Source organism: Thamnophis elegans, chromosome 11 (genome assembly GCF_009769535.1).
Source record: "Thamnophis elegans isolate rThaEle1 chromosome 11, rThaEle1.pri, whole genome shotgun sequence".
Lineage (NCBI taxonomy): Eukaryota > Metazoa > Chordata > Lepidosauria > Squamata > Colubridae > Thamnophis > Thamnophis elegans.
In genome coordinates, this window is record NC_045551.1 from 57,835,711 (window position 1) to 57,862,826 (window position 27,116).

Below are 27,116 nucleotides of genomic sequence, written 5' to 3' on the forward strand. Positions count from 1 at the left end.
CCCTGCCCACGACGCCTCCCAAGCCGGCCTTCCTCTCCTTTTCCCGCCTGCCAAGCCTCGACGGGGCGTCCCGGCGATCCTTATCTCGCTTTGAAGCCAAAAAAGAAAGCCGGGTCGCTCCGAGCTGTTGCGCTCGGAGCTGCTCGACCTTCAGCGTTTCCCTGCAGCCGCGCGTGTCTCTTCCGACGAGTTCAAGCCTCGCTAGTCCCGGGCTAGTCCGAGGGAGGGACGGCATCGGGGTGGGCGGGTGGGGGGTATTGCGGGGTGGGTGAGGGATAGGGGTGGAAAGCCCACGCTCAGCTCGAGGGAAGGGACTTTTCCTCCGCAGACCTGGCGGTGGGGGAGTGGGCGCGATGGCTCTGCAACCATTACGAGTTATTATGTCTGCCGTTGGTACTCTCGGTATAAATTATTGATCAACCATCTTCTTTTTCTTTCCCCTTAATGGATATTATAGCGTGGCCGTTTACAACGCCGCCGTTAAGATGGTGTCAGCACTTCCATTACGGAGCCTCTCGACCTCCCTCCCATGTATTTTAATTTGCAGGAGGTTTATAGAATTGGCTTAGCCTGTTTTTTTTTTTCCCTTTTCTTCTTTTTTGTTTTAAATAACCGCAGGAACCAACCATCAAACCGGAGCGCTTGGCCTCCCGAGCTTTCAAAGGGGGAGAAAAAGGAGGAAGTGCAGAAGGGCGAGTTGTGGGGGGGGGGGGCTCGAATTGGTACACACGATACACAAACACGGGTGTTAACGTTGATAAAGGCGGGTGACGAATAACGGGGGGGGGATCAAAGAGAACGCGCTTCCTGGCTGATACAGATGAGTGTTTTCCAATAGGTGGGGGGAGAAAGGGGGCAAAAAGGGAAGGCGAGGGGAGCGTGTCTTCGGATCGGGCAGGCGAGCCTCGAAAGCCAACGGGACGGGGCTTGGGCGATCCCGGGGGCGATCCTAAACTTCGAAGTAAAAGCACTCGAGGAAAAGATGGGGCGAAGTTGCGGGAAGAAGTTGGGGAGGGGGGATCGATGCCAAGTTCGACGAACCCAGAAGTCTAAAGAGAGATGTTCGCTCGGTCTCGCTCCGCTGGAGACTAAAAGATAAGAAAAAAACGGTTTGCAGGATTTGGGTTTTCTAGTCTAGAGAAGAGAAGGATCAGGGTGGGACATGAGAGCAGTATTCCAGTATTGGAGGGGCTGCCACAAAGAAGAAGGGGTCCATTTATTTTCCAAAGCACCAGAAGGCAAAACAAGGAACAATGGAGGGAAACTAATCAAGGAGAGAAGCAACCGGAAATTAAGGAGAAACTTCCTAACAGTGAGGACAATTGACCAGTGGAACAGCTTGCCTGCAGATGTTCTGAATGCCCCATCACTGGAGACTTTTAAGAGACTGGGTAGACCAGTGTTTCTCAACCTTGGCCACTTGAAGATGTCTGGACTTCAACTCCCAGAATTCCCCAGCCAGCGAATGCTGGCTGGGGAATTCTGGGAGTTGAAGTCCAGACATCTTCAAGTGGCCAAGGTTGAGAAACACTGGGGTAGACGCTTGTCTGAAATAGTATCGGATCTCCTGCTTGAGCAGGGGGGTGGGCTAGAAGGCCTCCAAGGTCCTTTCCAGCTCTATTCTGATTCTGTCCCTGGCCTTGTGTTCAACTTTCTCTCAACGCTCAACTAGAGGAGGAGGAGAGGGTGTGTGTGTCCCGATCCTCTCAGATCGCAAGGGAATGCAAGGGGATCCTCTTCCTGGAGTGTGAGTATTTTGTGTGTGTTGTGTGTGTTCAGGAGGTCCCCAATGCAACGGTCGCCAAATTAGCCATCCGTAACAAAGGGAGGGGAGGGCAGGAGAGAGTAACCCCCCCTCTCAATTCCCCCAAAGTGGGGGGGGGGGAGAAGAGGCTCTCTTTGCTCAGTTGGAAATTCTTGCACCGTTCTTTTTTTTGAAGGGGTGGGTGTGACGAAAGAGAGCGGGGAAGGGGAAGGGGAGACATCCCCATCCGCAAACCGCCCTGTCCCGTGTTGGGATTCAGGCCGCGCAGACTTTGGAAGAGGGGCGGGTGGGAAAAGCAGAGCGCGGCGCATTTCGACGGCATAGCAGCCCCTCCGGGAGCCCCCCCCCCCTCGCCAAGTAGTTGCGATCCTAAAAAGGCGCATCCGGCCCGCGAGCGGGTGACTCCGAGACCACGGTTCAAGGGCCCCGGACGGAGGGAAAACGCAAGCGTTGGGGTGACGCTGCCTGGAGGGCTCCAGGCGGAGATTCCAAGCGCCGCTCCCCCAGGACGGATGTCTCGAAGCCAAGAGAAACGATGGGGGAGGGGGGAGTCCTCCCTGGGAATGCCCGCCTCGCTCGCCCCCCCCTCCCCAACCCATAATTGGCCTGTGCGGAGCATCCTGGAAACCAAAGGCAGCGTAATACTTCTTTGAAGGGGTCCTTGCTTGAGGCTCCCTGAGCTTGCTTGTTTTCTTGCGGACGTTTCGTGGCCCTAGCTAGGTAGCGGCATCAGTACTATGTGTGTATGTGTGTGTTGGGGGCGGGGTGATTGGTGCTCTGTGGGCCTGTTTTTTGCAGACGTTTCATGGCCCTAACTAGGTAACAGCATTAGTGCTATCTGTGTGGGGTGGGAGTGGGGGTGTCTTAGCGATTCTTTAAACAGCCCGACCAAAGAATCTCTAAGAGCCCTCCTTTCCCCCAGACAAACGAGCAAGATGCCAGAATATAAACGGACCGCAAACAGCACTCCTTACTAGGACTGATGATGTTACCTAGTTAGGGTAATGAGGTCTGGAAGAAAACAAGGAAGCTCAGAGAGAACCAAGGAACCCGCAGTCTTCTTTCTTTCTTTCTTTCTTTCTTTCTTTCTTTCTTTCTTTCTTTCTTTCTTTCTTTCTTTCTTTCTTTCTTTCTTTCTTTCTTTCTTTCTTTCTTTCTTTCTTTCTTTCCTTCCTTCCTTTCTTTCTTTTCTTTTCTTTCTTTCTTTCTTCCCTCCTTCTTTCCTTCCTTCCTTCCCTTCTTCTTCTTCTTCTTCTTCTCCTCCTCCTCCTCCTCCTCCTCCTTCCTCCTCCTCCCTCCAAACTCTACTCCCGTCTAGCACTGGTGGTGTTCCCTAGTTAGGGTAATGAAACGTCTGCAAGAAAAGAAGCAAGCTCAGAGAGCACCAAGGATCCCACAGTCCTCCTCCTCCTCCTCTTCCCTGCAAACCCTACTCCCTTCGGGCACTGATGATGTTACCTAGTTCGGGTAATAAAACGTCTGCAAGAAAAGAAGCAAGCCTTTCAGCCCTGAGAGCTACAAATATTCTCCTTTATTGGAGATTTCTTTGCGCCGCCGCAAAAGCGGAAATCCCCTACGGCCAAGTCTTTTGCGCGGTGGTGGTGGTGAGGGAAAGCTCCCCCTGTGGCCCGATTTGCGCTAGTCGGGATTTGGCGTTGCCCAGAGGAAGCTTCTTCTGGCCAGCGACGTGGGGAGGGCGCTTCGCCTTATCAAACTGCCGTCTAAAGGGAGGGGAGAAGTGGAGTGCCACGCCTGGCCTCTATTTAGAGCCAGGCGCCCTTGCTATCCAGCCGGCGAATGCTCGGGGCTGGGGAAAGGGGGGGGTTAGCACTCAACCAAGGGTCGGAACGAAGCCCCTCCCCACCCAGACTGTTTCCTTTCACTTCCCCCTGCTCTCCTGAGGCGTCCACCGTGGGGCGCGTAGACACCTTTTCTGCAAGCTCGCCTAATAAATCTTTCCACAGGAAGAGATCCCCGCAGACAGCCGAAGCTGCTGGGGTCGTTTGTTGCCCGCGGGATTTGGTTGAATGGGCGGGCTTGGAAAGAGAGAGGTGGTCGCCCGAGAAGCGTTGGAAATCACCCCCCCCCCGCCCCGGGAGTTTGCTCGATGACAAGACAAGACCACCAGGTATCCCAACCAGTTTCCAGGAGCGGGTCTCTCTCCGCTAGATCTTCTGCCTTGATCGGGATCCGCACCGACCAGTGGGCGAGAGGTTTCCCCCCCCCCCCGCCTCTTTCGCCCCGCTGGGGCAATAGCAGAAAAGACCCGATCCTGTGTGCTTCTCCAACACCTCGGAAAAGCGTTTGTAGAGAAAGCGAAGCTCCGTCCAGAAAGGCGCATCCCGTGTTCTGATTCATAGCTTCGGCCTCACTGATTTATACAAAATTGATAAGGCTTCCCGGCTCTAAGGTCACTCCAGGCGGCTTACATCAGCGAAGAGAGTACAGAACCACCGGGAAAAAGAGCAGAAAAAAAAACCTCACGTCGGGGGGAGGAAAATGCCCAGCCTATCAAACTCTAAGAGGCCCCTTCCCACTTAGCGCCCCCCCCCCCCAGGCCTGGTGGTGGGAGAGGAGAAACAATTTTTTAAAGCCATCTTTTAAACGAGGCCAGGAATCAGAGGCCTCTGGACTGGGCTCTTCTAAAAGACAAGGGTCCCTTCAGACGACCCCAATCTACGGGGATCCGGAACACCCCCAACTTTATCGCATCAAACCGGACGGGGCAGGGCTTACAGAGAGGGTCTTCTCAAGAAGCCGAGCCCTGAGCCTGGAAGATGGTAACTGTCGCTTCGACCTGTCCTGGAGAACGAGGCAGTGGTGAAATTCATTTTTTTTTTGCTACCGGTTCTGTGAGTGTGGCTAGGTGGGCGTGGCAGGGAAAGGATCCCGCAAAATCTCCATTCCCTCCCCACTCTGGGGCCAGCCAGAGGTGGCATTTCTCCGAACTACTCAAAATGTCCCCTACCGGTTCTCCAGAACCTGTCAGAACCTGCTGGATTTCACCCCTGGAACGAGGTCAGCTTCTGCAAACGTTGGCACAACTTGGGCAACGCCCGGCCTGTGACCCCCGTTGCTTCAGCGCAGCTTCGAGAGGGTCTCCAACGCTGCCTGAGACCTCTTGTGGGTCTCTGCGCCAGAGACAAGAAGGAACCCAAGAGACGATGGGGAAGTGGGTCTTTTTAAAGAGGGAGAGGAGAGAAACAGAACGCCTGACCATGAACAGAAGACACAGAGAGAGAGAGAGAGGGAGGGAGGGAGGGAGGGAGAGAGAGAGAGAGAGAGAGGCCCTATTTCTCCCCCCCCGGGGGGTCCTAACAGAAGGATTCGCCTTGGTCTGCCGAAAAAGGATGACGCGCAAGCAGGGCCGGACCATTGCGCCTTTCCCACGTTCCCCGGGCGGGCTTTCCGAATCCGTGCGCGCGCCCTCTTGTCCCGCCAGCCATAAATCACCCCCCAATTCTAGGTTCGCGTGACTGTTTTCTTTCATTCGCCGCCGGGGAGGTCAGAGGGAGGAGAAAGCAGAGACGGAAAGGGGGAGAGGAGAGGGGAAGGGGGGTGGGGGAGAGAGACGCTTGTCCCCCTGAACAAGCTGTGCCGAGCAGCAGAAGGAAAAAAAAACCCCATCCCTCGCTTCAAACAAATATTCCTGGAAAAGAAATTAAAGACTTCTTAATTAGTGCGGCAATTAAGCCTTCTTGGTCGCGTTTTAATCAGCGGAGGCCCCCATCAAAGGACAAACGGAGCGATTTGCAGGTCTTTGAATTTTAAACAGGCGGCCGGATTTGAGCGGCATCGCTCCTGCGTGACAAACTGCGGGCGAAGTCGCAAATCATTCCGGGCTACCCAGGAATCGGGGAGAAGGAGGGGATGGAGGGGGACGGTCACGCCGGGGAGGAGAGGCCGCTGGGGGCGTCTTCACGAAAGGGAAACAATCGAGGCCGATTCCTTTCGGTTTTCCTTTCGTCTCCCTTCTCGCTTTGCGTGGGTTTGGCGCGGGATCCTAAAGTCGGCGCTTGGCGCTTCGAAATGCCGGGGATACACTTCGTCGCCCTTCGCTCGTTCCTGTCGGGATCGGGGCAAATGAGAAAAGCAAGCAGGATTTTTGGGGAGGTTTCTTGGCAGCTTCAGAATTGCGTTTTCTCACCTAAGAAAGAACCGGGGAGCGCGAACTCCTAGACTAGCTCTGCGCGCGAACCGAGATTAAACCCAAACTAAACTAAGATTGCGGTTTGATGCTTCTTTGCACAAATGCCCAAGGCGCTTTCTTGAGACAGACTTCAAGCGGTGGGATCCGCGCAGACGTGTATATATTTTGGAACTCTGCCACGCAGAGCCACCGAGGATGAACAAAATCAGTTGGGCGGGATCCACCCCTCTTAGTTAGGAAAACAGAAAAGCGCAAATGCGACGCAGGGTCCCAATTTTATCCCTTCCTTCGGCCGGTTTCCCGTGCTCCCCTTCAGCTCTTAAGATCCGCGGATTCAGCTTTTAAATGTGATTTGATTAAGTCACAATCGGTTGGGGGGGGGGATGAGGAACGGGCCTTATGAAGCGATTGGGGCTGGAGTTGAAAGGATGAAAAAAAATGGTTCCATTTTTTATTTGGTTTAGTTTTTAAAGGAGTGATTGTTTTTATTAGCTTGCTCAAAGAGGCGGTTCCTCACCATTGAAGATGGGAATTGGAAATTAAAGTCCTCTGGTTTTAAGGATTTTTTTTAAAAAAAAGGAGTTTAAAATGTTTAAAATGAATCTTGCAAAATGGTCACAGCATTTATTTTTCCTCTGTAGGCAACATTCCTGTAGGGAAAACTCACTGAAATGAATCTTGCAAAATGAACACAGGCTGAACCAGTGGTGAAATTCATTTTTCAGTTCTGTAGGCTTGGCTTGGTGGGCGTGGCAGGGGAAGGATACTGCAAAATCTTCATTCCCACCCCACTTCGGGCCCAGCTAGAGGTGGTATTTGCCGGTTCTCCCAACTACTCAAAATCTCTGCTACTGGGTCTCCAGAACCTGTCAGAACCTGCTGAATTTCACCCCTGGGCTGAACCTACTTCGGAGTTCTAACCCTTAAAAGTCTCCTTCGTGTTGTCCTGACTCCTGGTGGACACAAGTTGTGATTGTTCTTGGAAGAGCCTTGACTGAGCTTCCTTCTCTAGATACTTCGTCCCCTTCACTCCTGGTGGTCTCCCGTCCATCGGGCCTGGTGTGGCTCAGTTTTGTTTCCAAGTCAACTGAAAATTATTAGGTTGGTGCAGGATGATAAGAAGCCACAAGGCAATCCAGACTGATGCAACAAGAATTAAGTTGGGGAATTCTGGGTAGCAATATTAATGGGCCTCTTGTCCACCAACTTACAAAACACCTTTAGAGGCCGCTTCGTCTTTCTCAGGCTGGCGCTCAATTCCGCCTCCTCCTTTTTTCTGTCATTGTTTAGCGATCTGCTTTTCGCGGGGGGGGGGGGGGAGAGGAATAAAAAATAAATAAAACCCCGGATTTGGCCGAAAAAAACAGTTGAGTTGCTTCTTAATATCTTTCCTCCTCCCGAACCAATTTGTCTCCAAGGGTGCACCACACTGATTGCGGCATTAATTATTTCAGAGAGAAAGGAGGGGGAAAAAAATCTCTTTACTTCCTACGGTGGCTCCCCCCCCCCCCCGCGCACATCATTCTGACTGGCGCTCGGATGGCGAGCTGGCCGGAGCAGTCCGGCGCATGTGCAGCTCGCCGTAGGGGCGGGGGGCAGAGAAGGCCTCCTGGTTTCCACGCGGGGAGGCTCGGGGGCTGGACCGTGGGGCGAGCGTAAATGAAGAGTTCTGAGCGCGAAGCGCAAGACTGATCGAAGCGCAAGATAAGGGTCTTTTCTATGGCATTCCGGTTGTGGTTGGTTACATCTTACGTGGAGGGATGATCAGATGCCCACGCGGGGAGAAAGCCAAAAGGGTGTCCTTTTTCTGCCCGTCAACTTTCCAGAAAAGCGTTCAGTTCCTCCTATCCAAAAACTCGCCAGTTCATTCACTTACTACCACCCTGTAATCTATTTTAAACCCTGCTTAGGATCTTGACGTGAGCCTTGCTCGGGGGTCTGTCAAAGAGAGAGAAAGGCGGACGGTTTGGGCTCCGGGAGAAATTAAATGAGCCGCACAACTCCCGGGCGCAACGGTTAGGAAAGAGTTTACACAAGCATCCCTTCCAAAATGTAACCTAAATCTGGGGGACGAAAAGGATTCAGAGCCAAAGGAGGACGCTCTCGAAGCTGAAAGTGGGAAGGAAAGAAGAAGAAAAAAAACTCCCCAAAGAAGAGAAGGAGAATCGCACTCCTGAAAAAAGAAAAGAAAAAAAAACACTTTCCGGAGCGCAAAAGCAAGGGGGGCGCTCCTTCGCTTCGAGTGGCACAGCGGTGCTCTCCCCCCCCCTGGCTCGTCCCCACGTGCGGCAAAGTTTCTGCCATGGGGGTGGGTGGGTGGGAGGTGGGGAGAGGGCAAAGCCTGATGTGCCCTGGTTTGCTCGTTGGGGGAAGAGGAGAGCGCGCGCTGCTTGCCGGCAAGTGAAAGTGACGCGCCTCCCCTGGGGAAAGTGAAAGGCCCTCCTTTAAGCAGCCCCCCAGGATGCGCGCATCGGGACTCCGGGGGGGGGGGGAACTGGAGCGGGTGGGAAGGTCCGCCGCCTGCCAAGTGTGTGTGTTGGGGTGGTGGGGCAATCGCTGGCCTCCGCTCGGTTTAAAGTCTGTTGGCCGGTTTCAAAGTCACAAGCGCAGACTGGCCGGGAGACGCGGCGCTGGGTGGCAGCTCGAAGCCGGGGAGGCGGATCGGTTCTTTAAAGGGGGGGAGTAAGAGGAGGGGCGGGGCGGGGAGGAGGTCCCTCGGCTGCCACCACCCAACGGATCCTTTTCCTCCCAGAGGGACCCTGGAAAGAAGCTCGGGAGCCGAGTGGCCCTTCCTCAGCGGGGTCCCATCAGGAACTTCCCGAGACGCCCCCACAACCCTTTAAAAGAGGGAGGGGAAATAGAGGGAGGAGCAATTGACCCTCCACCCCCTGGCTGGCCCCGCCCCGCTGCCCGGAAGGAGGGGCGCTAGAGTCACCCCCCCCTCCCCGGGCCATTACGCATTACAGGCTGGGGAGAAACGGCCCCGCCAGCGACACCTCCAGACCACCCCTCAATTGGCCTCGTCAGACGCCCCGAGTCGGGCGGAGTGGGGTGGGGGGGGGAGAGACTCCGGCTGGGCTTGAAGGGGCTTCGCAAGTTGCGGAGCTCCGCCCCCCGCTCTGCACCGAGTGACAACAACAGCAACGCGCGCCGCGGCCGGAGGGAGAGCCGGGCGGGCGGGCAGAGCGAGCGGGCGGGCGGGCAAGAGCGCGCGGGGCGCGGCGAGAGGGTGGACCGCGCCGCCAGCAGCAGAAGCAGGAGCAGCAGCCGGCTCCTGAGCCGCAGAGCGCGGAGCGGGTCCCGCAAGCAGCAGCAGCAGCAGCAGCAAAAGCAACAGCAGCCGGTGCTGGGCTCAAGTTGGCGCGGACCGCGGCGGGGCAGCGCCCGGAGCGCCCCTCGCCTTAACCCGGCTCCTCTGATGTGACCATGGCGATGCCGGCGCCGCTCATCCCCGCCGCGCAGCCGGCGCCTCCCCCGCCGGCGCCCCCCCGCGCCCCCCGCGCCCCCGGCAGCTGCCCCCTCCCCGCCTCCCGCCCCGACCGCTCCGGCCGCCCCCGCCGCCGCCCCCACCACCGTCCCCGGCCTCTTCCGCCCGGAGCCCGGCGCGGCGGCTGCTGCTGCGGCGGCGGCAGCAGCAGCAGCCGCAGCAGCAGCAGCATCGGTTTCAGGAGGTGTGGAGAGCAGTTCGGGTCCTGGTCCGTGTCCGTGTCCGGCTCCCGTTCCGTGTCCGGGCGCGGCAGCCGGCGGCGGCGGTCCCCCGACGCCTTCGGGCAAACCGGTGTACTCGACTCCTTCGCCGGTGGAGAACACGCCGCAGAACAACGAGTGTAAGATGGTGGAGCTGCGAGGCGCGCAGGTGGCCTCTTTCTCGGTGGAGGGCCTGCGAGCTGATCTGCCTGCCGCAGGCCTTCGACCTCTTCCTCAAGCACCTGGTGGGCGGCTTGCACACGGTCTACACCAAGCTCAAGCGCCTGGAGATCACGCCGGTGGTCTGCAACGTGGAGCAGGTGCGCATCCTGCGCGGCTTGGGGGCCATCCAGCCCGGCGTCAACCGGTGCAAACTCATCTCTAGGAGGGACTTCGAGACGCTTTACAACGACTGCACCAACGCCAGGTGAGCGCCGGGGGCAAGAGGGAGCAGGGGGGTGGGGGTGGGGGAGGAGGAGGGCTCTGCGTGTGAGTGTGTGTGTCCCTGGGTGCGCGGGATTCCCGCGCGAAGCGACTCTCCGAGGAATTACCGCGGCGCAGCGCCTGCTCCCGCGCGCCGCAAAGTTGGGCACAGTCGCCGGGCTCGGAGTGGGGGGGGGGTCTTCGGAAGGAGAGGAACCCTTCGCTAACCTGGAAGGGAGAAGGAGAGGAGGATGGAAGGAAGGACGGAAAGAGAAGGAAAGAAAGAAAAAAGAAAGAAAAGGAAGAAAGAGAAAGGAAGGAAAGGAAGACAGAAAGAGAGAGAGAGAGAGGAAGGAAAGGAGAAAGAAAGAAAGAAAGAAAGAAAGAAAGAAAGAAAGAAAGAAAGAAAGAAAGAAAGAAAGAAAGAAAGAAAGAAAGAAAGAGTCGGAAGTGGGCTGGGGGATGTTGAAAAGTTCCGCGTCCAGTTCCGAGTTTTTGAAGTCTTTTTAAGTCTTTATCCTTGGCGCCGCGGGTCCCTTTAAAGTCTTTCCAAACCGCCCCCGCGTTTGCTTTCCCTTTCCGCGTTTAGTAAGAGGAGAGAGAGAGAGAGAGAGAGAGAGAGAGAGAGAGAGAGAGAGAGAGAGAGAGGAGAGAGAGCGCTAGCTCTCCCTGGACCAAGGAGAAAGGCAGGTGGACGGGTTCCTCCTTTCTCGGGCCGGGTCGCGAGACCCCTGCTCGTCCCGCGATTGCGGTTCCCTCCAGGCGGATCTTTCTGCCTCAACTGAGCGGGGGGGTATGTCCGCCTCCCGGTACCCCCGAAAAGGCTCTGCACGCGTGGCAGGCAGGCAGTCAAAAGAGTAATTTAGACAGAACCGGCGCCTTTCCAGGCGGGAAGAAGCGTTCTCGCTTTGCGGCTTCGCCCTGCGGCTGTCGAACTACACCGATTTTTATTTATTTGTTTATTTTTATTTAGCAGTTTTGGGGAACCGGGGCATAACTGGGGAGTGGGATCTGTATTAAAAACCGCTTTGCTCTAGTAAATTCTCATGCGTGTCGGCCGGTAGCGACGCCTGGCAAAGCCTCCAAGATCTTGTGAAGTCTACCTCAATCCTCACTGGGGTTTTCCCACACAAATCCGGCCAAAGGGGTAGGGTAGGGCATGGAAGTGGGGGAACAGCTGAGGAGGGGGTCAAGAGGGGGACAGAGATAACTTGTGCTGGTAGGGATTGATTTAAGGAAAGACCGGGTCAAAAAGACTGCCAGCCATATCTATAAGCTTTTACCCAGTAAAAAAATGCATGCTAATTGGGAGTTTAAACCAGTCAGAGTTGTGAGAATTGTAATCTGTGTAAGGGTTGGGAAATATAATTCATAACCCTTTTTTTTTTGCACCTATAGAGACAGGCTGTAAAATAGATTTTCCATAGGTCTGGCTTTTCACATATGTCAGCAAGACATAGTTTGAGAATTCACTGCTTTGATAAAGACAGATAATTCCTGGACATAAGTTTTTTTTTCCACTCTTATGAATTAGTTACAGGGCTATAGAACATATAACAGTCCTTGCATTTATATCATATCGATGTTCCTTTGCTCCAAAAAGTTACACGCATTTTAGACTTTTGTTTCGCAGTTAAGAGGATCAACCACAAAGTTGATTCCAGTTTGGCTTTAAAACTGAGTTGCTGTAAGGGATGTTTAATAGAACGTGGATTAAAAAGCAGCCTTATATTCAAGGTGTGACATACAGCCAGGTAGAGAGTTGCCTCTTGCTGGTTTATTTATGATTTGAAATTGAGCAGCAATTTGAGTTTGGTCCTGATAGATCTCCTCTGTCTTAACTAAGTGAAATTATTAAGGGGCGAGAGGGAAACAGATCTTGGGATAAGAACACAGTAAGCCTTTCTAATTTGCATGTCCATCTTTAATGAACTGAATTATTTAAGGGGAACAAAGGGAAAGAAGGCGTGTTCGCAAAGGCAGAGGCGAATTTGTTTTTGTGTATTTTTTTTTTTTAAAAATAAGTATACAAGATGACTCTTTTTCCATCCTTACTTGACAGCTAAAAATTCTGAGGTTCAAGTGTCCTGTGAAAACTTTTTGGAACAAACTAGTATCTCGACACCTGTTTTTTTCTGGTTCCAGAATAGGTAAATTAAGGCGGGGGGGGGGGAGGACACAGCACTGGCAACAACTTGACAGTACATTTCTTTCCCAAGAGTTGTGGGCTCTGGAGAAGGGAGCCCTTTGGCCATCTTCAAAGCAGAGTAGGTGGGCATCCATCCATCCATCCATCCATCGCTTAGGGAAGGTTGAAAGTATCACTTCTGCCATGGGGTGACTGGGCTTCATTGTCTCGGGGTGGGTTGGGGGGCTTCCATCCCTTTGCTTTTCTGCTCTTTTGCTGCCTTAGGCTTAGTGGGAGGGGAAACTAGCTTGTTTTCCCACCACCAAACTTTTCAGTAGAGTTTTCTGATTATTCTGAGGTCCTTTGTGTATGTAACTCACCAGCCGGAAGGGTGTTCAAGTAACTCTGCAAAGAAGAGAGAGAGAGAGAGAGGGAGAGAGGGAGAGAGAGAGAGAGAGGGAGAGGGAGAGGGAGAGAGAGAGAAGCCAACAAGGAGGGTGTGTGTGTATGTGCCTTGGTGGGCTGCCTCCCGACAGAGGGGGTCCTCTGGAAAGCCCCACGGGGGAATTGTAGTGCCTGACAAAGTTAGCCGGTCTCTCTTTGAAAGCCTCTAGTGATGGAGCACCCACAACTTTTGAAGGCAAGCTTTTCCATGAGGTCATTGTTCTCACCATTCGGAATTTTTCCTCCCCTTAGTAGTAGGTTACTTCTCTCCTTAGTTGGTTTCCAACCAACCAAGGGAGGATCTTCTTTTTTCAAGGAGCAACAAAATGTTTTAGAATTGGGATGGAAGACTGTGGGTGGTGGGGAATTGAGATGGGAGAAGCGTTAATTAGTTCAAAACAAAAGAAGCCACCTTTCGTAGGATTTACATGAAGGGTGAAATGGGGCACTGCTTCTTCCTTTCACACATTTTCTTTCTTTCTTTCTTTCTTTCTTTCTTTCTTTCTTTCTTTCTTTCTTTTTTTCTTTCTTTCTTTCTTTCTTTCTTTCTTTCTTTCTTTCACTAACAAACCATGTGAGAAACTTTGGATGAGGTTTTTCACCAAACTGTTGCTGAAGTTTTGCCCCGATTTGAGGGTGTAGAATACAACTGCCCATTATGCATTTTTCTTTATTGATTCCTTTAAAGGGGGGGGGGATTTTACTCTTGTCTTTTTTGGGAAGGATTGGTCAGACAGTGCTCAGCTGAAAGAGAACCTTTTGGGAAGGAAAGTGACAAATAGCAGATACTCAGACAACAGTTTCTGCCGATTGACAGTCCAAGAATATTCTAAATTAAGGCAAAATAATAACGGGGGAAACAGTAAAGATTATAATCTGATGGTTTCTCTCCCGTGTACAGTCTGCAATGATATTATTAGAGTGTGTTAAGACATTCAATTGAGGTTCATGATTGATTGGGACCCACTGAAAAAAATTGGACACATCTTTGGAGTTTGATAGAAATGTAACCTGGGCATAAAAAAAGGTGTGGGTTTGATTGGAAGCAGATCACCCCAACGGTGTGCCTAGAAATACAGGAACCCCCTGATCTGTCAAAGGATAACCCAGCACAGATTATTGATATATTTTGATGCTTGAATCTGACACTGTAGGTAAGGCAATTCGGTTGATCGAAAGCATTTCTCAACAGTTTTTGAAGTAGAAAACTTTATCACTCGAAAGGACCCCATCTTGCCAAAATACAGCAATGGTTTTATTTGCAAAGCATTTCCCCCTTTTCCATCACTGCCTGCAATTTTCAGGGACATGTATATATTCATAGATGCCCCCCCCCAATTCTCTCTGACCCCCCCCCCCCCCAATATTTGGTTGAGAAACCTGATTCCATTTTGGTTGTTTCATTTAAAAAGATAAGTTGTGACCAATGGATATTTGTGGCTGAATTAAAGTGCAATTCCACAGTAATAAATGCACTCTGGTTATTTATACCTTTCAGCAAGTTGACAACTGAACAACATTTATTGAGGAGGGAAGGAAATTGTTGTAACTGTGACCTAGTACAGTGAGATTAGCTATTTAGTGCATCGTAGTCCCCAGTTCAGTCCGATGTTGTTTCAAGAAACGTAATAATTTGTCATGAATGATATCTTAATTTACCTTCCTGTTTTGATTCATTAGGCCTCCGTTGCTATCAAATACTTTTAAAAAGTGTTACCCTTTCAAGGAAAATTCCGTCGTGCAGTTTATAACCCAGAGACTCCCTTGTTCTCCTTAGCCACATAGCATGTTTATTCTCATCTGCCATCATTGTGTAATTTGCTTCTGTTTGAACAAGGAGGCAAGCGTGTTTTAATAGGAAAGCCTTCACATGCATTTAAGTAGAGGGAGCTCTGTCTTAAAGGCAGATTCTTCTGCAAAATGGAATAGAATTTCCCATTCTGGTTTGTTTTACTGATTTTATTTTACACATTTTGCACATTTATTTTGATTTTACTTAGAAGCTTTGAAAGGTGGGCTTCACATATGTGAAACTAGGAAGTAGATTGCGGCTCAAAGATGTAGAAAAAGAAAGAAAGGAAGGAAGGAAGGAAGGAAGGAAGGATTGTGGAGACCACTAGTGAACTGCGAAAAGTAAGTATCAGTAGATAGACAGAATATACTCCCCCACCCCCGAATAATATGTGGGAATAAAATTTAGGAATGAAAATAGTGTTAATGTAGAAGAGGCATGCTAGTGTGAAAGAACTGACAGAGAATGAACGGAAGGAGAAACACAAAATAGAGATGAAATCTCTGTCTAATAATCAGCAGAAATGGATCTGAATTGGACCTGTCTAATAATCAGCAGAAATGGACCTGAAAGATTAGTCTTCAGAATCCTGATGCTAAAAGCTTTAAATTTAGGCCATTTGTGCACAAATTTTGGCCACCTTGGAATGTGAAATAGCTTGATTTGAAAAGCTGCTTCTTTGGGAAGTCAACTTAAAGGGGTAGGAACCTAAATGTATAAAGTTTTCTTCTTTCTCATGAAAAACAACCCAAGTTGCCTTTTGAAGGAAAAAGAAAAGCACCTTTGAGACAATTATGACCTGGATGTGGCTGAGAATCTCCATTTAACCTAAAGTATAGTGCCCACCCCAAGACTCTCAATTTAATTAATGAGTTGAAATGACCAGCTTCTTTTTGGGATGATCGCCAAAACCCCAGTGAAATAAAGAGCTGGATTTGTTGGTTTGAGAACTCCTTAACACAACTTCTGTGAATGTTGCTATGACCCAGTCTCTTTTCTTGAAATCTCCCTGGGCCAAGAAGCATCCTTTCCTAAGCCAACAAAGCTTGAGTCCTTTAGTCCTATTGCTTCCCTTCCAGCAAAGTGTTGAAAAAAAGAGGCCAAATGGAATTGAGGATTTAGGAGAGATGCTCGTAATTTATTTTTTTATTTTTGAGGTCAAGAAGGGAACTTATGGATTTTGGAGGACAATATGCTAAGAGATTGCACACTTAGGTCGTTGTGTTCTTTGAAACCGCAACTTGGAGATATGCTAGACAGATAATATTTATTGGCGTATCTCATACCTCAGTACAGCCCCAGTTTTTTTATTTAAACACCAAAACGCTGTTCAAACAACAGGCTTACATTACGTGATTTATGAAGCAAATATTTTATTCTGGAGCAAGTGAGATTTCACTCAACAGCTGAGTATGTTCTTAGATTTATTGATGGCAGACAGGTAAAAAGGACAAAAGTGCCTACAAAAATATGCTTTCTAAATAGAGCTGTGAGTCCTTTTGCCACGATAATATTTATACAGCATTTATTATATTTATACTAATAAACATTCTGATATTTATATTAGGAGTTACTTGCTCCCCCCCTCCTCCATTTTCACCCAGTGCATTTGAATGTGGAATACAAATTAAACTGTTGCAAAATTAATTGCAAAATTAATTAAATAACTGCAATCTAACTTTCCACTCTAAAACAAGGTGATTGAGTTAAAGGGTTAGGAAGGCAACTTTCATTTACACTTAAAAGTGTATTCTCATCATACAGTTTTGTTTCATTTGGCACTTACCTGCTTTTCGTGCGACAAATATAGACTCATATTTTGGTTTAGAAAATGAACTCTCTGCCATATTTATGTCCTTTGGTTATACTAAAGAACTCGAAAAATTCACACCGATACTGACCTCTAGTAAATCTTACACCCCACTGGCCCTGCTTATGCAATTTTAAACATGCAGATAATTTGTGAAAAGCAGCTAAAACAAACATATTTAGGACAGCCAAGAAGCAAAAGTTTCTTGCCAGTGTGCAATTTGTAGTCGGTTATTATTCTCACTTTTCATACAAACAGAGGTTTGTGTTTGTGTTTATTCTGGATGAATCACGTTGTTTTTTGCCAGGAAAAAAAAAGATGAAACAAAACCAAATGTAAAACTAAATGTTTTCAAACAATTTAGCAACATAACTGCAGTCTTAAGCCAATAGAATTCAGGAAGTTTACCTTACAATACAATGGTAGTCGAATAGCATCAAATCTTTACAAATCGAATGAGTAAATCAACAATATTTATCTCTTTGTATATTTGTGTATGTAATCATATAATATGTTTGACTATTAAACTGGTGAAAATCAATTGATATGATGCTGAACATTTAAGTATAGTGTTAAGATGTGGAGTGTACTTGGTTAACCTTTGAGGAACTGTTGCAGGATTTCTCTATTTTAAGTTTATCTTGGATGATGTACACGTTTAAATATTTGTCCAAAAATTTCAGTTTAGCCTTATACTGTGAGCCTGTATAAAGATGATTAAATAGTTCTCCGAAATCTACATATTCATTGTGTGGAATTTTGAGTGTCCTGTATATTTTGTAATCACTGGTGGAAATGGAGAAATTGCATCAGAGATGCTTGTTCTTTTATTTCAAATTATTCCGTTGATTTATGAGGTTAACCTGGCAGTGGAATTAATTAGCTGCCAGTAAACACACACACACACACACACACGATGTTTAATAAATGCCTGTGCAAAATGCTTTTTGCCTTTTCTTGCTTGAGGATAAGAATATCTGGAAATGCAATGGGAACGAACAGTGGGTGATAACACAGGATTATTGTCAGGTTAACATCACATATTCAATGGCTGGTGGGAGGCACAGGGTGGCATTGGATTATTTTGGCCGGTCAAGTGATTTTAAAATCTATATTTTCCCCATCTTTTTTCACATTCCGTTCAGGGTTTTTAAAACAGATTTCTATGCAAATCTGCATGTGGACACCAGTTTTCCCCTCCTACAATATAATTCATAGTACAGTAATGTTGGATGGCTTGAGATCAGCTAAAAAAAAAACCCTGATGGGTTTTAAGTTGCTTAAGGGGACATTTCTTGACAAGCGTTGACTTTTAAAGTCGGTATGTGGCCAACAAAAAAATGGGGGGGGGGGGGAGATGATTGGAAAGAAGTGATTTTTTCCCCTATCAGACACATTTAAGAGGAGTAGGGATGGAAGTTATAAGATCAACATATGCCAGAATTTTGGTTATACAGCCAGGCTGGGTGCAGCACCTGAAGTAATCATTTTAAGTAAGCACGTTTGAAAAGGTTGATTTTAATTTTATTGGTATCGTCGTTCGTGTTTTATTGAAACCCACTCGGTGGAACTCTGGCTGCAGCCCGTGTTTCTTAGATCTTAAATAAGGTTAATCTTTTAATATTAATTCTTCTGCTTGTCAGCTTGATTCATTCCAGTTATATTGAGCCTGGAATCCGAAGACTGTTATTTGCATGAGTTATGAATCTGTTGATAGTATTCTTCACTCACGAACCTATTTCTTATTTTTTTTAAAATGAGGCTTGATGACTTGTTAATGATTCCTAGTTCAGACAGGATTTTAAAAAGTCAGTTTTGTGCGAAAAAAATAAGGCATACAATATTACAGTGCTTCACTGTGGCATAGCTTTCATTTTAGGAAGTGATTTTTTAAAAAAGAATTTGAAAAGCATGTTAAACATTTATGATGCAGCTTGGGAAAGCTCTGACACAAACTCACTTATTTGTGTTCTGCGTCTTACTTTCTTGTTCTTCCTTGCTGGCCTTGTTTTGTATCTGTCCTTCGAACTACTTACTCCTACACAGTTCCAGATGTGGGATCTAGTTGGGGATGCTGGGCTCTGAAATCACAGATTCTGCCTTAAGTGCGATAATACTGGAATCTATTGAATTGATCCCAAGAGATCTCATTTAAGGATGCACACTTGCAATATTAAACATTCTGTTTAGAAATAAATTGCAGTAACTTACAATAATTAGATGCCCTTCTTTTGAAAACCTGTGGACTGCCTTGAAAGACTATATTGCTTCAATACATATTTTTAACCTTTTTCTTGTGCTTGATTTCTGGATTATCCTTGAATTATTCTTCATTTAATCAACATCCGGGTCTCTCTAGAGTTATTTTTTTTCTCCAGAAAAGGGTATAACAATTTCTGTCAACAGTTTGTAACTGATACCAGCTTATATAGGTTTTTACCTTTCCTTATTATTTTTTTATTTCTCAATACTTCTACCGATGGAAAGTTGAGCTGTGCTCAGAATAGTATTATTCTCTATCAGCGAACTCATTTCTTTTCTCTGTTTTAAAATGCTAACTCGGTTTAATCAAACTGGCATTTTAGGATTCTGAAACTTACCTGCCATTTCTCAAGAGAGAGTCTTAATAGGTGTCAGTTTTATTGTTTTTTGCCTTCAGGGTAGATCTGTTCGACATTCTCGTTGCTTAAAATATTCTAATAATTGGAAGATTTTTTTTTTTTTTGCTGTATCGTCTCCGTGGTTGTCGTAGCTTGTTGGAGTTTTTTTACGATGTAGAAAAGATGTGGAGACTCTAGAAAGAATGCAGAGAACAGCAACACAGATGATTAGGAGACGGGAGGCTAAAACATATGAAGAACGGTTGCAGGAACTGGGTATGTCTAGTTTAATGAAAAGAAGGACTAGGGGAGACATGATAGCAGTGTTCCAATATCTCAGGGGTTGCCACAAAGAAGACGGAGTCAAGCTATTCTCCAAAGCACCTGAGGGTAGGACAAGAAGCAATGGAGGGAAACTAATCAAGGAGAGAAGCAACCTAGAACTAAGAAGAACTTCCTTGACAGTTAGAACAATTAATCAGTGGAACAACTTGCCTCCAGAAGTTGTGAATGCTCCAACACTGGATGTTTTTAAGAAGATGTTGGACAACCATTTGTCTGAAGTGGTGTAGGGTTTCCTGCCTAAGCAGAGGGTTGGACTAGAAGACCTCCAAGGTCCCTTCCAGCTCTTGTTATTCTATTGTTTTAGACTTTGGTTGTAACATTTGGATGCACACACAAAAAGAGAGATGGAAGAGGGAGGAAATGACGATCAGGAGAAATAATTTGTCTGGTGTCTTTTGATTTCCCAACTTCAGGAGATCAAAGATGGATCAGATGGACAAGCTAGGGCAGAGTCCCCCCACCCCAACCTTTTGGGCACCAGAGACTGGTTCCATGGAGAGAGGCTTTTCCGTGGAAGCAGAGGAGGCATGGTTTCACTTGCTGCCCGCATCCCCTGGATGGGGCTTTGCTTGTTTGCGAAGCCTGTTTTCTGGAATGCCGTGGCTCGGTGTCAGTCCATAGACCAAGGGGTTGAAGTCGTACATTGAGGACTAACTATGATGACCCATTGACTCTCATTCTGCGGTGGGTCATCCATGAAAGTACTGGATATGGCTGTGCTGCTGTCTATTGTCCCAATTCATATTGAACCAGACGCAGGTAGCCATAATATGTGGCAGTAGCCAAAAAAGCTAATACAGTCCTGTGTTGTATAAACAGAAGCATAGAATCAAAATCACATGAAGTATTAGATCCGCTTTATACATCCTTAGTAAGGCCACACCTGGAATACTGCAACCAATTTTGGTCACCATACTTATGAAACAATTGAGGAAAGAAATGTCCTTCTGGGTTCAGCTCCAAGTGGGGGAAAAGACACCGGAGACATGGAGGCTGCTTGGAAAGATGGTTTATTGTTGGACAGGGCCACATGGCTTGAGCCCTGAACAGAAAAGGTGATCACATGCTTCAATGTTGGTGGAGAAGAAGAGAAGGGCTGAGGGAGGGGCTTGCTAGGCTTTTTATAACCTTTTTAGTCCCACCTCTCTGTTTCCTGTTCCTGTGTAAGAAATGTATTCTGATTGGTTGTCAGACTCCCATGGGGCCATGCAGGGGCTACTCTCTAGGCTGTGTTTTGAATCCAGGTATGGATTCAAATGGATGGATGAGGTATGGATGAGTTCTCAGATGCCATGTGGTCAGTTGAGTAAAGTCCAGCCCCATGCTCAAGCAGGAGAACCTATATACCATTTCAGATAAGTGACTCTCTAGTCTCCTCTTAAAAACCTCCAGCGATGGAGCACCCACAATTTCTGAAGGCAAATTTGGGGGGTATATATGACAGTTGACAGTTATTTCTCCTGTATCATCTCCTCTGACTCCATATTCATAGGGTATAGTTCAATGGTGGGATTCAAAATATTTTACTACCGGTTCTGTGGGCGTGGCTTGGTGGGCGTGGCATGGCTTGATAGGTGTGGCAGGGGAAGGATACTGTAAAATCTCCATTCCTTCCCCACTCCAGGGGAAGGATACTGTAAAATCTCAATTCCCTCCCCACTCCAGGGGAAGGATACTGTAAAATCTCCCATTCCCTCCCCACTCCAGGGGAAGGTTATGCAAAATCCACATTCCCTCCCCACTCCAGGGGAAGGATACTGTAAAATCTCCATTCCTTCCCCACTCCAGGGAAAGGTTATGCAAAATCTTCATTCCCTTCCCACTCCAGGGGAAGGATACTGTAAAATCCCCATTCCCTCCCAATCAGCTGGGACTTAGGAGGCAGAGAATAGATGGGGGCAGGACCAGTCAGAGGTGGTATTTACCGATTCTCCGAACTACTCAAAATCAGGTATGGTTGTAAAAAGCACTATAATTAAACAGGCCACCATCAGTTGAGGTTCAAGAGTTTTCCTTCTCTAGCCTGGAGCCTCCAAATCATCAGTGCCTGTCTCAAAACACAATACTCAATACACAATACACAGTACCTGAATATTGTGGGTGATAGCAATAAGCATGAACATCGAAACATTCCCCCAACTTTAGCATTCCTTCATTCATGCATACCTAAACACATTATTTAGCGTTATCATTGGCCATAAGGGAAAGCTGCATTCATGTCTCTCTCTTGTTAACTCCTTGCGAAGTTCTTAAGAGAGATGTTTGAATAAATACTGACGGGATATGGTTTAATCAGGAAATATATTCCTTTTTGAAATGATGACACACATGGAGGGATCTTTGGTATTCGGCTTAAGACAAGAAGGATTCAAAGACCCTTAAGGTAATAATAAATTCAAAGACCATTTCCGGATGTCACCGACTGTAGCAGCTGGTCGGTGACTGTAGCAGCTGGTCTATCCTTGGGCTGATGGAGCCCAAGGATAGAATTAGATGTTCTGGTCTAGAAATGGTGCCTTCCCTTTTATGTTGCCCTAAGGCAGGGGTCAGCAACCTTAAACACTCAAAAGAGCCACAAATGTCCTAATCGGAAGCCCCCCATTCAATTCTGGAGCCGACCGGAAGTCTGGTTCCTCCACCATGGAGTCTCTTCCTAGCACGGTGTCCTTTTTCCTCTATCTGCCCTAATCAAAAGCCTTATCAATTGTGGAGCTGACTGACAAAAGGGAGCCACAGCAGGCAGATGAAAGAGCCACATGCGGCTCCAGAGCCGCAGGTTGCTGACCCCTGCACTAAGGCACTGGTTGAGATAAGCATGGGCAGTTGTGTTGCATGTGTGCAAATGTGACTCCAGTAGGTTCTGCTGGTTTCTTCTGGGGCTTCCCCTTTCCATCTTCTTCAGATGGAAAGCTTCATTTTTCTCTTTTGTTTTTAAAAAATGCTTAGGCAAATGGTCCACTTCTCTAGTCCTGAAATTGACTAGCCTGTTCCTACCTTAAGAGATGCAACTGTAATCGACAGGATTCAGTTTTTGCATGTCTTCATCCTGCCCAGTTAGTGTTCTATCTTCTAATCTTGCACTACTTCTGCCAGTTATTCCGTGCTTGAACTATTTGATGGTGCATTGAAATATAGTCATTAAACTGAGGTTGAATGGATGTATACCCAGCTCCCAGCAATTTTGCATTGCATTTATTGTATATTTTAGTATTTCTAAAAGCTGGTGTTAAAAAAACCCTTTACTGCATCCCGACCTTCTATAGCATCCAAACTGAATGAATGGGAAGTAAAAACAAAAGCCAAGAGCATTTTAAAGACTGCCCCTAATTAGGACACTTTCTCCTGCTGAAATACGGAGGAGTGACAGAGATAATGATGGAAGAAAGTTCAACGTATTTTTAAACCCATGCATTGCTGGATCTGGCCAGTGACTTATTCTTTTGAATTCGTCCAGGTTTTCTTTTTTCCATTCAATATCCTATGAGAGAGAGAGAGAGAGAGGGCGGGGGGGAGGAGGGAGAGAGAGAGAGAATATAATTAGTGAAGGGAAGATCCTTCTCTTCCCATCGCATTGCTCCTTCTTAAGATGAGAGATGGTTCCATGGAGAAATTCATAAATGTGTCTTTTCCTTCTTTGCCTCTGATGCTACGATTAGCACTGGGTGAAAAATTTCTGCTCTCTGACATTGATAACACTATAGACTTCTCAATCCATCTGGAATTCCGCACTCCTCCTTCTCCCCCCACCCCCAGCAGAACTTTGAAAGGATCTGTATATTTATCTGCCCTTCAATTATAGTGGCATTAACATTGTTGTGAATGGGGGCTGCCGTGTGATAGTTTTACTTTTTCAGGGGGGAAAAGCAGGCAGAATTAAACTTAGCACTCTTCTGGAGCATTCAAGCGGTTCCTGAACCCTAAGGGATGGAAACGTAAATTGAGTTTATAAAACCATAGAATTATATAAATGTTGGTTGCTTTTTTTGTTTAAGGAAATGATAACAACTTAATCCTTAATGTTTGCATTCTTCAGAGCTGGACTTAATCAATCCCTCATGTCCAAGTCTGTTGCATTCTGCGTTCAGAGAAAGAATATTATTTTTCTTTCGGGGGGAAGCATAAAGTCTGTTTCTGAACATTTAGTCTTTTTACTGTCGCTGCTTTATGCTTTGCAGATAAAGGACTTTGGTGTCTTTAATCTCACTTTTCAATCCAGTGAATAGGAAAGTGTATCTGTTGAAAATTTGATCAGCCCCCATAATCACAAATTGCTTCGCTTGATAGGGACGATTTAGGAGCAGTTAATAACCTGTTCAGAAGTAAACGCGGCAGAGCTGGAATTTAGTTGTGCGTTCCATGCAGTTCGGCAGACAGCAAAATATAATGTTCATGCTTTTCTTTCCCCTTTGGAGAAACATGTTCCAGGTTGATTAAAATTTGATAGGGGAACAATCAGGAAAACAATTCCACCGATTTAATTGGACAGTATCAGTTGTCTGTGTTTGTCTATTGTTCTTTTAACTGATGGGGCAGTTGCATTTCAAAGAAAGGTTCCAGATGGACCGATAAGGATGAGATACAATTTACTTATTTTTATTCACTAAATATCAAGCAAACATTCCCCAAAGTGTGTGAAACGCGTGAGAAACCCTAAAGTGAAAAGTAACTTAAAACTGATAGGATACCATTGAAAAGAGAGTTAAAGTTTTGGCTTAACTTTTAAAAAAAACTCTTTAAGATATAGAAATGAAGTAGACTGGCTGGAAAAGTACAACAGCATCCATTTAACTAAAAGTCCAAAACAAAAATGAGCATGTTTTTAGCTGGTGTAGAAAGTTTTAAGACGTTTGTATCATCTGGATCTGAATTGAGTAGGGGGAGATGTCATCACTGGGATGTTGTTTGTAAGAATATAGCTGTGATGTAGCTAGCTTAAAGTCTACTCATGTGGGTCTGGGGGTTCACACCTGACTAGAGCAGAGGGAATTTTCATCAGAAGGTATCTTGCTAGAATTTTGGTAACGAAGAGTTACATATAGGAACTGTTGTCATCTTATATTATCCCATTATTAAGCCACGTGGGGCTTTAGGTGTGATTGCAAGTACTTAAGGATCCCTCTGTAGAAACCTGTGAGCCTTCTGAATCAGGTGGAATGTCCTTGCAGTCCAGTGGTACATCCAGATGTAAACAACAATTTAAAGTTTGAAATTTGGGGATGGGTTGTTACATTTTTGAGGTTCTTGTATCTCAAAGCATGATACGTAGCTGACCTTGTACTCTTCTGCTTATTTGATCTTCAGTGCTGGTTGAGTTCCCAGAGACAGATTAATCACTATACTCTGGCTGACGCTCAGATAAAGAAGTGTGAACTTGTTCAGAATCTGACAATCTAGAATTGATATCATAAATCCAGTTGAGTTGGGACGAAGGTTTCTTCATTTGGGCTTGAATCGTATTAGCATGGAACCAGACTTCTTTACACCTAAAATGGCTTTCCAATGAGTGACTCCTTGTTGTTAGTTGCGAAGTCGTGTCCAACCCATCACGACCCCATGGACAACGTTCCTCCTGGCCTTCCTGTCCTCTACCATCCCCCAGAGTCCATTTAAGCTCACGCCTACTGCTTCAGTGACTCCATCCCGCCACCTCATTCTCTGTAGTCCCATTCTTCTTTTGCTCTCAATCTTTCCCAGAATGAGGCTCTTCTCCAGTGAGTCCTTCCTTCTCATTAGGTGGCCAAAGTATTTGAGTTTCATCTTCAGGATCTGGTCTTCTAAAGAGCAGTCAGGGTTGATCTCCTCTAGGACTCATTAGAAAGACACTTTCTATGGCAGTGGTCTCCAACCTTGGCAACTTTAAGACTTGTGGACTTCAACACTCCCAGAGTTCCTCAGCTGGCTGAGGAACTCTGGGAGTTGAAGTCCACAGGTCTTAAAGTTGCCAAGGTTGGAGACCACTGTTCTATGGGATACATGTTAGAAAGCTCTAACATTTCTGGACAGCTACTTGAGCTTGAAACAGCTTATTGCCATGTGTAGAGTCCCCAAACTCATGTTTGCACATTTTCTCATTAAAATTTCACCATCTGAAGTCCAACTATCATCTGTCCTGCTTAATTGGCCACAAGTCAGATAAGAAGCCAGTCAAAGAAAGGAGTGGAGCTCTGCATTAGCTATTTGAGATAACTTTTAATGGAGTAATACTTTGTAAAATGTTGCTGTTTAGACATCCAGAAGGACCTCTTAAGGTATCTCTGGTCTTTCTGCATTCAGCATGTCAACAGGGTTAGGTTAACTGAGTCTTTGGCTCAAGGCCCTAACCCTTGTCATATTGTCTAAGGAGTGATCAGTTTATCAACTGTTGCCTGTCCTAGATTTTGAGATACCCAAGTACCCATAAACATCTCAATGCTATTTAACCTCGCTTAGCGTGTCTTGGGAAATCAGTCCTCAAACCTAACCCTTCTAGAATTATGAACATAGAAAAATATTTTTTTTCAATTTATGTACTCCTGGATAGAACAAGTAGGCATGTAAACCAACAATAGTGAACAGCATTTATTTGCTGAGTTATGTTCACATTAGTAATAAGGAAAGAACTGACTCCAAGTTTATGGATCAAAACACCACCTTTTCATATAAACTGACCACTGGGGTTCTTTGATACATAATATGAAGATTCATTTCATCTGAAGTTGATCTCCAGTTTGAGATTTCTTTTAATAAAAATGGGATGCAGTACATAAATGATACAAATAAAGACTTAGAAGGAATCCTACAAGACTTATCTGAGGAACTTATCTGAATCCTATAAAACTTATCTCGTCGGTCACATCCACCCAAACCACTAAAGCGGGGAGGCAAGGAATGTTTCTGGTCCAGTCCCTTGAAGAAATACATCTGGTTGAACCTAGAAGAAAGCTCCCTCCCTCTGGAATATCATCCCTCTGGAAATTCGACTGGCCACTCTAACACTCTTTTGGAAGGCCCTGAAGATATGGTTCTGCCAGTAGGCCTGGGGAACCCAGAGTATGATGGATCCCATTAAAATGATTGATATGAGTGTGAGGGGTGAGGGGTTATTTTACTATCATTTTACTATCATTTTACTATCATTTTACTATCATTTTACTATCATTTTACTATCATTTTACTATCATTTTACTATTTTTTTTTTTTACTAATTTCTTTTATATAATCTTTTTATTTCCTGTAAGCCATCTTGAATCTCTGTGAGCCAGTAGGCAGCAATATAAATTTTCCAAATAAATAAATGAAAGTTTTATAACTTTTCCAGTGTTGTGAATGTCCCGGATTTATTTCTTGAAACCCTCCCTTGCTTTTTATTTGTCAGGAGTCTTCTGCCATTTAGGCTCATTCAGTAACCCTGGAGTTAATGGTTAGCGAGGAACTGAAAAATAAATTACTTCTATGTGGTCTACATAACATGAATAAATTAATTCAGCCTCCGCATATCCGTACGTTCTTCTCTTTTATTTTCCCTTGAGCTAAATCATGCTAAAATCGTGTTGATTTTGGAAAAAACATGATGGTTTGGATCAAAGTGATTTTCCTTTTCTTTCCCTAAGTGATTTAAAAAAAATGCAAATCAACTCTCATCTGCATGAAATGAACTGAAATAAATTAAATCTGAAGAGCAGAGTGAGTACGTTTTCCAACTTGTTAACCAAAAGTTTGGTTTGGGTTGTTAAGGTTGCATTAAGGCCAGCCACAGATCAATCTTTCTTTCTGAGGTGAGCAACACATAGAAGATTCCAACTAACTCCTGTTAATCAGTTCCAGAGCACAGTGGGATATTAACCAAATATAACTTTCTGAGTGGACTTGGTTAGTATGATATGATATGATGGTGAAGATACCAGGTTCATGTTCATATTTGGGTGGGTGGGTGGGTGAGGGAAATCACCTGAAGTTGGATTTTCTTTTCCCTCAAAAAGAAGCATGCTTTTCC

The 27,116-nt window shown here is 46.4% G+C and overlaps 1 protein-coding gene across 1 annotated transcript in view; it reads left to right on the plus strand.

Moving 5' to 3' along the window:
- The first annotated feature begins 353 nt into the window (after positions 1 to 353).
- Positions 354 to 27,116, plus strand: part of LOC116514648 (dachshund homolog 1-like) — a 430,376-nt gene continuing 403,613 nt past the window's right edge. Inside the window, 3 exon segments of the mRNA XM_032226263.1 lie at positions 354 to 402; positions 9,428 to 9,795; positions 9,797 to 10,029. Coding sequence (XP_032082154.1) covers positions 354 to 402; positions 9,428 to 9,795; positions 9,797 to 10,029 — 650 coding nt within the window.